Source organism: Macaca mulatta, chromosome 8 (genome assembly GCF_049350105.2).
Source record: "Macaca mulatta isolate MMU2019108-1 chromosome 8, T2T-MMU8v2.0, whole genome shotgun sequence".
NCBI classification, from domain to species: Eukaryota; Metazoa; Chordata; class Mammalia; order Primates; family Cercopithecidae; genus Macaca; species Macaca mulatta.
Genome location: NC_133413.1, coordinates 42,791,559 through 42,804,463, shown reverse-complemented (window position 1 = coordinate 42,804,463; position 12,905 = coordinate 42,791,559). Strand labels below are relative to the sequence as shown.

The 12,905-nt window shown below is 42.0% G+C and overlaps 1 protein-coding gene across 1 annotated transcript in view; it reads left to right on the top strand.

Annotated features, from left to right (window-relative positions):
- The window catches only part of ZMAT4 (zinc finger matrin-type 4), a 376,943-nt gene that overhangs the window by 139,993 nt on the left and 224,045 nt on the right, over positions 1-12,905 (top strand). The window contains exon 3 of the mRNA XM_015145228.3: positions 719-808. Within this exon, the coding sequence (XP_015000714.2) occupies positions 719-808 (90 nt within the window). The remainder of the gene's footprint in view (positions 1-718; positions 809-12,905) is intronic.

Below are 12,905 nucleotides of genomic sequence, written 5' to 3'. Positions count from 1 at the left end.
TGAGCAAAGTAGAGGAAATAGGGAACAAAGAAAGCATCAGTTTCTCCATGCTGGGCCTGGACCAGTCAGTATAGCCAGAAATCAACAATCCTGCTAATTCCAAAGAACACGGGTCTCTATTTGCTCAACTGCATCATCTGCTGGCAGGTAACTTAGGCTATGGTCAGTCCGCAGACTGACATACAATTGTCTTTAGTTTGCTTATGATATCTGACCTTAGAGAATCCCATCCCTTTTGATAGCTTATTAATGAAGGCTGTGTGTGGGAGAGCCGTGAGAAAAGGCTTCTATTGGGGGTGAGGTGTACCAGGCTCCCAGGGAGGCGTTGTCCCCAGACCCTGAGGGTAGGGCAGCAGTAGTGAGAGAGATCACTGTGCCTCTTCTCATCACAGTTGATCCTTAGGTTATTTCCTTTGCTTATTTGTTTTTATTTTTGAGGAAAATTAAATATAGTATATTACCCACCCTTGGCTAAATGATTTCAATGCCTCACCTTCTTCATTACTGTGTTTTCTCATCTTGAAATTACATTGGCTTTAGAACTTGGGGCAAGCCACTTAACCTATCTGAAACTACATCCTACATCCCTCACAGGAGTATGCAGAAGTGTCTTCTACTGAAAATACATTTCTTTTTGCATTTGCGGGCACTGGCTAGGTTTCAAAGGATTTGAAATGGCTTCTCTTTTACAGTATCTGCTTCTGCTTTTCCTTCTCAGAGTCGAAAACATGCAAGCAAAGTCCGACTGTATTACATGCTTCACCCCAGGGATGGAGGGTGTCCTGCCAAGAGGCTCCGGTCAGAAAATGTGAGTATCTGATGCCATGTGATATCCTCAGATGATTTGTTCTGTGTACTGAGAACTTTGCAGGTGTAGGAATTGTCGTCTAGTCCAGATTCGTAGAAAAGCTGAGTGAGTAGAAATAGTTCTCATTAAATATTACAGATATTATAATATATAGAGAGTTTTTTTTTTTCCTGCCAGAATGTGCCCATATTAGTGTTTGAGAAGTTTCTGATGACATGGCACTGGGTCCATAAACAGGGAGAATACACAGAGGTTGCGGGGCAGAGAGCAAGGCTGGGTGAGGGAGGCAGGACCACAACACGATGAAGTATTAAGAAGACAGACCTCAGGGGCAAATCTGTCAGAAATATTAGATACTTCATTTTTTACATACTTCATTTTTCCTCTGGTGTGTAAAACAGAATGCCTTGTTTGTTAATTTATAATGAAGAGTGTGCATATCTTGCAAATAAAAATACCCAGGCTTCTTGATTCCTCTCTCTGAAGGAACATTTGCTTGGGAAGACAAATGACAATTATAAAGTCGCTTTGAGGGTGTCAAGTCAGAGCAAAGGGCTTATTTCAGCCAGGCCAAGGCAAAGGCTGATGAAATAAACATTCCTTCCTCCCAGCAGGGGTTACTTTTCCTAATGAGTAGAATATTCGTATCCACCAGCTGCAGAGCCTCCTCCTGATAAACACTGCGGATTAAACACAGAAATTCCTCGCCCTTTGAGTTAAGAGGAGGCTGCAGGCGTAGAATTTATACCCCACACCATCCGTGGGCTTGTGATCTTGTTTTCTTTCTGCTGCCATGTAGATGACGCTTTTCTTTTCTCATTAAAAATTAATATATGATCGTTGAAGAAACTTTACAAAATCTTCACTTGTGTATTTTTCACAGGGGAAAAAAAGAGGGAGCAAGAGAACTGCCTGTGAGCAAAGGTTGTGAGCATCAGGGCTGGTGTTTTTAACAAATTCTAAGCATGCCTCTTGGTGTCACAAAATGAGCTGTTCATACACAGACTAATCTGGAACACTGTGGATCTGTCTTTACTGCCTTGATGAAGCAGCCTTTAGAGCTTATTGGAAGCAAAAGATGTCATGAAAACTTTGCAAGCTGCTAAGAGCCGGAACTGAGTCTAGTTTTTTTTAGCCCTTAGCTGTAGGACCGTGGGCAAATAAATGATCTCTTGGAGCCCCGGTTTTCTCAATCAGGCAGGCCATAATCATTATATTTTACTTTCCTCACTGGACTATGGTGAACATTAAATGAAATGGTAGATAGGAGGTGTACTGTGACTTGCCAAGCATCATCTGCAAGCACTGAGGAAACAGATAAACGAGACGCAGTGTTGCCTTAAAGAAATTCATAATGTAGTATCGGAGATTGACATTGTATAAAGAGTAGCTGTAATATCACAGCGTACGTGTTTATTAACATCTTGCACAAAGAACCATGAAGATAAAAGGCAAGTGGATCATGCCAAGGGGCTCTGGTCAGGGAAGGTGTTCCTGAAGAGCTGGCATTTGAGCTGGAGCTTGGGGGCATGAATGGATTTTACCAGATGGAGGCCGCAGGAGTGAGGGAGGAGGATACCAATGTCCTAGGCACATTCCTCTCGGAAAATCTTAAGCCACAGGACAGTTGGCCTACACCAGCGTTTACGTAACCTCGGAACCCTATGGCTACTGGAATTGTGCTTCCCATTGGGAGAGTGTCTATTAGCAGAAAGAATAGAATTCTTTTTTCACTTCTTGAAATTACCCAGCAATCAGATCTGACTCCCTTCATTTAATAGCCATTTAGTGTCTTATGCTAATGGTCAGAGACAATGGGGTTCGTGGCCACTTGACAATTAGCTATTTGTACACCGGTTAATTTTCTGTCTGCTCACGTTGTAATAATGAATGTTGCACTTACATCTGAGCTCCTAGGGAAGGTTTACAGTGGCAAACAGAGGTGACTGGACTCAAGCTAATGTTGTATTTGTAGAGACTCAAGATGGTCCTTGCCACTCTAGTCAGGTGCACAATCCCCTTTACTCAAGCTCTGGTGCTGCCAGTAACAGCAAGGACATTTACAGTGGGGAAGGTGTTTGGATTTCAGAGCAAGAAGCATCTGTTTGCATTCTTTATCAAAGGCCCCATGGAAAACTTTTTTCTCTGCTGTTTCCTGGGTTTTGAAAACCTTGATCTACCAATGATTTATTTATCAAATCATTTTTTCTATAATTTATTGAGCATAATATAAAAGCAAACCAGTAAACAGAAAAAGCAATAAAATCATCACTTTTTGAAAGTGATAGTTGATGCGTTTGTTACACTGTGTGTACATTTATAGGTGAATATATGACTTCCACTATGCATTTTGATCTATTGGACACAGCATGGAAGTCACCCCCAGTGCTTCTCAGGGGCTTTAAGAGTGTATGTTGGTAATTACATGAATCAACTTTCTTTTGTACAGGCTCATACCTAAGAATTGAGAGACTGAATATACAAAGATGTTGTCTGGAGAATGAGAAATGGTGTCTTAATTTTGGGCATTGAAGCCATTGCTGGGTCTGGGGCCAGGGACCACTGCTGTTCTGGGTGAGTGGGTGCAATAGCTCACATCTGTAAACCCGGAACTTTGGGAGGCTGGCAAGAGGAACACTTGAGGCCAGGAGTTCAAGCCCAGCTTGGGCAACATAGTGAGACCCTGTGTCTACAATTTATTTTTTTTTAATTAGCCAGGTGTGGTGGTGCATATCTACAGCCCCGCTCCTCAGGAGGCTGAGGCTGGAGAATTGCTTGATTCTAGGAGTCAGAGGCTGCGGTAAGCTATGAATGTGCCATTGCACTCCAGTCTGGGCAACAGAGTGAGACACTGTCTCATAATAATAATAATAATAATAATAATATCTAATGTATAGATTTATCATAAGGCCCAACTGACATAAGTCATATTTGTTTAGTATTTTGTTTTCAAAGCACTTTCTGCATGCATTATTATTACTGATACTCTCTCCACTAGCACCCTGTATTCTCAGAAGGATATAACACTTTTTGATGGGGTTTTTTGTTTTTTTTCTTGTAAATTTGTTTGAGTTCTTTGTAGGTTCTGGATATTAGCCCTTTGTCAGATGGGTAGTTTGCAAAAGTTTTCTCCCATTCTGTAGGTTGCCTGTTCACTCTGATGGTAGTTTCTTTTTATTGCGGCACTATTCATAGTAGCAAAGACTTGACTTGGAATCAACCCAAATGTCCATCAATGACAGACTGGATTAAGAAAATGTGGCACATATACACCATGGAATACTATGCAGCCATAAAAAAGGATGAGTTCATGTCCTTTGTAGGGACATGGATGCAGCTGGAAGCCATCATTCTCAACAAACTGTCGCAAGAACAGAAAATCAAACACTGCATGTTCTCACTCATAGGTGGGAATTGAACAATGAGAACACTTGGACACAGGAAGGGGAGCATCACACACTGGGTCCTATTGTGGGGAGGGGGTAGGGGGGAGGGATAGCATTAGGAGATATACCTAATGTAAATGACAAGTTAATGGGTGCAGCACACCAACATGGCACAGGTATACATATGTAACAAACTTGCACGTTGTGCACATGTACCCTAGAACATAAAGTATAATAAAAAAAGAAAAAAAAAAGAAGGCTATAACACTTTATTCTGCTTGCCTCTCAGTTCCTACTCAGCTTCTCTGCTCCCAGGGGCTGTGACAGGTTTGCATCCCAGCGTTAACTGATTGAGAAGAACATTCACATCTGCCCTGAATACCACCAGTGCTGGCTTCTGTAAACACAGAAAACTTGTTCCTGATTTCCCACACCCTGACCACATATGACCCCTGCTCCCACCCCATTCATAGGAACTCAAAATTTACTTACAAATGCAGCAAAGAGCCTATTATTACTTCTAAGGTCTATTGTTGCAATTTCTACTTCAGCCCATTTGGCTTTTGCTGTTGTTGTTGTTTTAAACACCCAAATTCATTTCTATCTTCTGTTTTGACATTGTCAGCTGTTTAAATGTTCTCTTCCCGTGCTTTTCACTTTAGAATCCTTACTTGGATCTTACATTTCTTTTCCCCTGGAAGACATTTTTCCCTTGGGGCCACACAGTAAAATTAAATGAGAAATAAATTGTTATAGTCAATTGCCTTAGAGAAATTTTCAGTAATCCCTCGAGCGTTAGAGACAGAAAGGACTTCCGTGTTCACGCAGTCTATTGAGACTCTCAGTTTTTCACCCTTTTATTATCTTCTCACCCATGGGTCAGATGCTTTGGGAAAAAATGATCTGTTTGGGAAATAGCACTTTTAAGTAAAAAAGGTGATTTAGTTTTACCTAGGTTTTTTTTTTTTTTTTTTTTTTGATACTTTGATTTTTGCAAAATGTAAGTAACGCTGACCAAAATCGCAAGTCAGTATTAAGTAAACAGTATTTTTATGTGGAGTTAAGATAATTCCCTCTAAACATAGAGAAACTTGGCATTTGGTTAGTGTCATCAGGGTTATTACTCTTAATATATGTGCTTTCCTTTAGATCTGAAATATTCTGTAGCTTGAGAAGCTGAGTGTCACTTTCACAAGTCCCTAAATATCCTAGAGTCTAGCTTGGGAGGAATCAATCTAATCTAAACCCTTCTTATTACAAAGGTGAAAATAAAGGAGTACCATGACTTGCCCAAAGTGGTCAGACCCGAGATTAAAATCCTGCTTCCCTAAATGCTATTCCTAGTCTTTCCCCACATATCTTGAAGTGGTATCTTATTTTTCGGCATTGTAACCATTACTGGGTCTGGAGCCAGGGAGCATTGCTGTTCTGGGCAGGGTAAAAATAGTGGCTGGCTTTTATCAGGCACTTTCCACACATGTTCTAAATGCTTTACATATATGAGTGATCTTTCATCTTCATAAACCCTGGAGAAGGCAGGAGTTGTCACTGTCCCTATTTAGCAGAGAAGCCAACAGAGAGATTAAGTAATTGACTGTCATCACCCAGCTGGTACTTGACAGAGACATGGCTGGAAAAGTAGAAAACAAAAGGAGATTTACTCGGATACTGTAACCCGGCTCCACAATGTCCCATGTCCCATCGTAAGAAGGTAATGAGCATCTGCAAACGCTGGGGGACATGGACACCTTCCCCAGCACAGATCAGGATCTAGTGGGGGAGTCAGATGTGTAGACCATGTATCTCGAGGCAGTGTGATAAGTGCTACCATAAGCATATGCCTGGGCATGGTGAATGGTTCCTGGCCTCTCCTGATGGGATGGGGCTGGATAAGGTTTCCTGGAGAAAGTGACACTGAACCACTTCTTAAAGGATAGATTTGGGTGAGCTAAATAAAAAAGAGTGGGATAGGGCCCTTTGGAGGGTGCAGTCAGCATCGGTAATGTCTTCAGGGAAACAGATTCAGAGGTATTTCTTGAGTATGAAGTTCTAGCACTGTTGGCTACCTAGGGCTGTTGTAACAAATTGCCACAAACTGGGTGACTTCAACCAAGAGCTTTTATTCTCTGGTGGTTCTAGTGGCTATAAGTGTGAAATTGAGGCATGGGCAGGGCCTTCTTCTGGAGAGTCTGACTGAGAATCTCTTCCTTGCCTCTCTCATAGATGCCGGCAGTTGCTGAATTTGTAACGGTACCACACAAACCTCTGCCTCTGTCTATCTTTTCATTTTTGTTTTTTATTTTTAGAGATGGGATCTTGCTCTGTTACCCTGGCTGGAATGCAGTGGCACAATTATAGCTCACTGCAGCCTCGAACTCCCAGGCTCAAAGGATCCTCCAGCCGTAGCCTCCCAAGTAGATGGGATTGCAGACGTGCACCACCACACCTGGCTAATTAAAAAAAAAAAAATTGTAGAGATGGGATCTTGCTGTTTCCCAGGTTGGTCTTGAATTCCTGGCTTTGAGCGATCCTCCCACTTCAGCTTCTCAAAGTGTTGGGATTATAGGCATGAACCACTACACCTGGCCTTCTTCTCTGTGTGTATCTCTTTATGTTCTCTCTTGTTCTCATAAGGGCACTAATAATTGGATTTATGGCCCAGTATAATCCAGTATGACATTTCTTAACTACTTACATGTGTAAGACCCTATTTCCAAATAACATTGCGTGTCCTAGGTTGATGCGAATTTGGAGGGGGACATTATTCACTCAGTACTATGGCAGAGGTGGGAGTCGAGGTTGGGATGGTGGGGCATTGTGTGTAACATTGACATTTACTTTGTCAGATGTCCTCCTGTCTTCTCAAATGGTCTGCTGCTGACTTCGTGGTCAGTTCTCAAAGAGAAATGCATTTACCAATAAGTGCTGCGTGTTTTGGCTTCCAGCTTACATAGTACCCAGCATTGAGAGTTAGAGTGGAGATTCTATCCCCGTTCTGCTATGCATGAGTTTCACAACTTTGCTTTAGACTTTCTAAAACTCAATTACCATGGTAATAATCAAGGAATAGATTTGCTGTCCTGTCTGGCTCTCAGAATTGTTAAGGGACTCAAGATAAAATCATGTTTGTGAAGGTGCATGGTAAATTGTAAAGTGTAAAGTGTGTGTCAAGTGTTCTGTTGTGGAATTTTTTCTTCTTTCTTGTGGATTATCTCCTGATCTACAGGCCCCTTCATAATCAATTAATCAATCAGCCAATTTCTACTGAGCTTCTACTATGTACAGAGTACAGAGCCACATACTGTCAAGGACACAGAAAAAGGTTGAAATGTGGAGTTCATCAGGTAGTTGGAGAGAAAAGTCATAGAGAAAGCAATTTAAAAACAATCAAGGGCTGATTTGTGTGGCCCTGCCTCTAATGAAGTTGATGATCAGAGAGGTGTTTTTTTGGTGGGAGCTGGAGTGCTTAACAATGGCTTCCCCAAGGCAGATGCTTTAGAAGGCTCTGGAAGATTTATACGGTGATGGGGCGCCTGTTCTTGGCGGAGCTGCCTGCTGTGCAAAGCCTTAGAAGTAACAATGAGGAAGGCCTGTGGGAGAACTGGTTAGGCAGAGACTTGCAGGGCCCCTTCAAACTGACTTTCATTCAATATTTACTTAGAAAGACCCTTTGAAAAATTAGCAATGCATATAGTTGTTTTATATGCAAAATAAGGAATCAAGTCCATAACCCAGTTATAACATTAAAACTTGTTTGGAATTGGATCTCTTGTGGATAGCTATAGTTATGCACATTTGGCCAAGATAGAGATTATGTTCGTGGATATAATTATGAAGTACTATGTGACATATGTTTAAAATTTCCCTTTATTGCCTTTTGTTATAGCAAATTATCCCCCCACTGCCCCGCCGCCCCGGCCCGCCCTCACCTTTCTTTCTTCCTTCTTTTCTCTTCTTCAACCTCCTTTTGTTAATTTCCGAACCAGCAATTTCTTGGGAGGACAATTAAAGGTTTGTAATGTAGGTAACACAAATCCCTCATTTTTAGGAAAACACTGCATTATCGGGTTCAGGATTGTAGCTGACTGTAACTGTCAATTCCATGTTGGCCAAGCCCCGGGTTGCTGATGAAATCTGCAGTAGCCCTATGCAACTTGCGTGTGCATGCTACAAAAGCGCAGGAGAGACAGAAAGAGAGAGAGAGAGTGAGAGAGAGAGAGACCGTGACAGAGAAAGAGACCGTGACAGAGAGAGAGAGAGAGAGACCGTGAGAGAGAGACAGAGAGAGAGAAAGAGAGAGAGAGAGAAAGAGATCTTTGCGGTCAGAATGTTCCCTCGACCATGAACCAAGTCAGCTTTGCCAGAAGCAAGAACCATTCAGTTAGTCAGTGGAAACTTGGCTTAACAGGCATTTTTTTTCTTTTTCTGGCTTCTTTCAGTGCAGATTTTGTACCGCTTTTAGTTAGGTGACCTAAGATGCTGCTTAGCTCTCCTACCCTCTAATCTGGTTCTGGTGAGGGTGCTACGAAGCAGGGCAGGAGCCTGGGGTATGTTTGGGGAGGGATGGAGACTGGGTTGGCCAGTAGGAGGGGCTGGGTGCCTGAGGGCAGATGGAAGATTTGCAGAAGCAAGTGTATGCCAACCTACAGATGTTTCCAAAGGGTCAAATAAAAGAAAAGAATCAGGACTTAGGTAAGGACTGATAGTATATGGAAGTCTGTTGCAATAGGGGAATGTCCCAACTACTTGGAGAAGTAGAGCACAGCTAGAAGGAGCTGGGTGTTGGAGAGTCACGTGAGTAGGTGCTGTGAGTGAGCAACTAAACAGGAGTGTTTCTCTGCATGTGTAGTCAGTCGATTATAGGGAAAGGCTGTTGGCAGTAGTGGTGTCTTGTCTGCATTCCTGTATACGCTCTTAGTGCTCACACAAGCATTAGAGTGGGACAAAGTTCAGGGACCGTCGGAAAGCAGAGAAGACTGACCAAAGTTTGGTCAGGCTGCATTAGTGGGCATTTTGTCCAGATTTGTTAGTGGGGACAAATAGTTCAGTTAATTATTTATAAGCTGAAGAATGGGAACTGGGAGAGTTTGTGTCTGTCCTTGTCAATAGGTAAATAAGATGATCATCCACACGTTTTATCTAAGTCTTTTGGGGAAAAGTTGGTCTTTGCAATAAGCCCTTTCCTGGAACAGAAAAGGATGGGAGATTGAAAAGAAACTATTCCTGTTTTCCAGGAGCAGGAGTTCATATTTTTCCAGGACCTCAGCTAAAGTTCAACATTGTCATGTGGGTGGAGCACGACCAAGACAGTCAACCCTTGTCTTAGTTGGCCTGTGCTGCTATAACAAAAAACCCATAGCCTAGGTGGCTTAAACATTAAAAAGGTAATTCTCACAGTTCTGGGGAGTCCGAGATCAAGTTGTCAGCCGATTCAGTTTCTGGCGAGGGTTCTCATCCTGCTTTGCAGATGAACATCTTAATGCAGTTCATGTGGCATATGGGATAGCAACAGAGATCATCTCTCTGTGTCTCTTTTTACAAGAGTGCTAATCCCATTCACAAGGGCTCCACTCCAATGACCTAGTCATATCTCAAAGGTAATACTATCTTATGACCTTTACATACGATCGTACTGGGGATTGGGTCTTCAATATATGAATTTAGTAACCATAGATTCTAGACTGACTTTTCTCCTAAATCTGGAGTGCAGTGGCCCAATCTCAGCTCACTGCAACCTCCACCTCCCGGGTTCAAGTGATTCTCCTGCCTCAGCCTCCTGAGTAGCTGAGATTACAGGCACGCACTGCCATGCCAAGCTAATTTTTGTAATTTTAGTAGAGTCGGGGTTTCACGATGTTGGTCAGGCTGGTCTCGAACTCCTGACCTCATGATCCGCCCACTCCGGCCTCCCAAAGGGCTGGGATTATAGGCGTGATCCACTGCCCCTGGCCTAGACTGACTTTTCTCAGATACCATTCCAAAGGTCTGATGTAATACAATTATGATTGCAATAACGTTATGCATGTTTCTTTTCTCCAGTAGGTGATTAGAAAGCATTACTTATTCTCTGTTTCATTTTCTTTGAATGTCTAGCATCCTTTGCATTGTTCTGTCTTTAACCAGTGGAGACAGTTCTCTCAGCAAGTCTGTGTCTCTGCTTTGCTGTGCACTTATGCTAGGGAGCACTGTCACCATCCAACTCTCAAGGGTCAAAATCTTATTTATTCCCAAGCTCCATTTTTCTTTGCTTCCTTCTAGAGACCACCGGGTATTCAGATTTTCTTGTTCTTTCTATTTAGTATTTTTTCACAATAAGTATTTTTTTTCGGATATTCACACAAATGGAAAAGACCAGACATAATTTTAAATTAGACATTGCCACTTACAGAAAATCTATATTCAGGGAAGAAATGGTTGGGGGCCCTTAGTAACTAAAATCTGGTGATGACCACACCATAGTTCTTTAATACATCAACACAGGAATTGTTGCTCTGTTTATTTTTTGAAAGGGATGGTGATAACATACATTTGAAAGGAGTCATGGTGACTAATGGAAAAACATTACAGATTGTCATTTCACTGAGTCTACCAGCTTTCTCTTACGACTGATGTGGAGTGGTGACTGTGGAGGGACTGGCTTCATGACAAGAAGAGAAAGGGAATACAATGAAGTCTTCCTCCCATTTCTGTCCTTCAGTTGTTCAGAGGAGTGTTAGGGTTCTCTAGAGGGATGGAACTAATAGGATAGATGTATATAGAAACAGGAGCTTATTAAGGAATATTGACTCACGATCACAAGGTGAGATCGAACAATAGACCACCTGCAAGCTGAGGGACAAAGAAGTCAGTCCGAGTTCTGAGACCTCAAAAGTAGAGAAGCCGAGAGTGCAGCCTTCAGTCTGTAGTCAAAGGTCCAGCAGTCCCAAAGCTGAAGAACTTTGAGTCTGATGTTCTAGGGCAGGAAGGATCGAGCATGGGAGAAAGATGTAGGCTGGGAGACTCAGCCAGTCTGGTCTTCTCACTTTCTTCTGTCTGCTTTTATTCTGGCCACACTGGCAGCTGATTAGATGGTACCCACTGGGTCTGCCTCTCCCAGTTCACTGACTCAAATGTTAACCTCCTTTGGCAACACCCTCACAGACACACCCAGGAACAATACTTTGCATCCTTTAATCTGATCAAGTTGACACCCAATATTAACCATCGCAAGAGGTAATTCATTGCCTTTCCAAGGATATTTGATGGATACGTAAATAAATATATTATTTTCCTATATTTTACATAAAGTATGGTACAGTATATGTACCATTTTACCTTTTCTTTTTTTCTTTTCTTTTTTTTTCTTTTGAGATGGAGTCTTGCTCTGTTGCCCAGGCTGGAGTGCAGTAGTGCAATCTTGGATCACTGCAACCTCCGCCCCCCTGGTTCAAGCGATTCTACTGCCTCAGCCTCCTGAGTAGCCGGGACTACCAGCACCCGCCATCATGGCTGGCTAATTTTTTGTATTTTTACACATCATGGAGGTCATTTGGCATGAGGAAAAAAGTGTTGTGTGTATGTGTGTGTCTATGTATGTACGGTGGATGCTCATTATTTATGGATTCCATATGTGCAGATTCGCCTACTCATTGAACTTTATTTGTAACCTCCTGTCAGTACTGGCACACGTTTGTAGTCATTCACAGCCATGGGCAGAGTAGTGAAAAGTTTGAGTCTCCCAAAGTGCATGTTTCCAGCTGAGGTCAAACCAGGTAAGTCTCTGCCTTCCTGCTTCAGCTTCCATACTGTGAACAAGTGTCCTCCTCACAGTCTGTTTAGAGCCATACTTGTTACCTTTTTGTGCTTTTTGTTGTCAATTTCACTGTTTAAAATGGCCTCCAAATACAATGCTGAAGTGCTGCACTGCGTTCTGAAACACAAGAGGGCTGTGAGGTGCTTCAGGGAGAAAAGACGCATTAAATAAGCTTCCTTCAGGCAGAGTGACAGTGCTGCTGGCCGTGAGCTCAGTGTTAACAATCAGCAATGTATATTAAATAATGTGTCTCTTAATAGAAACGTACATAAAATGAGGTTACATATTGATCAATTGAAAATGTTGTAAACAGAGGCTCACAGGAAGCTAATCTTGTATTTTCTTTAGGAGCAATGGTTCAGTATTTGCTAATTCAGTGTTCATAGCAACTTTATAGAACAGAACTACCACAAATAATAAGAATCGGGTACACACACACACACACATGTAAACATAAACCCTAACAGATGCTGAGTATTTCATTGTATGGGTATCCCATAATTTATGTAGTCTCCTACTTATGGACGTTTGGATTTTTCCTACACTTACTATTACAAAGAATGCCATGATAATGTGTGTATCTCTTTTTCAGGTATACAAGTATACATATATAAGAATGTTTCCTAGATGTGAAATTGCTGGGTGAAAACATGTGTGCATTTGTAATTTTGATAGGTATTGCTCTGTTTCTCCATGGAGGCTGTATTCATCTACACTGTCTGGGGCTGCCAGCACCCACTGTCTCCTGGAGCACCTTTCTCCACAAACCTGGTGGAAGAATGGAACACAGACTTTGGACTTTTCTTTGTGTTTTTTAAGACAAATACACAGAACTTGATGTTTGAGAGTCTGCTCTGTATGCCAGAGGCATGAGAGTAACTTTAAGCATCCAGATACTTTTTATCTTTCCCTACTCAAA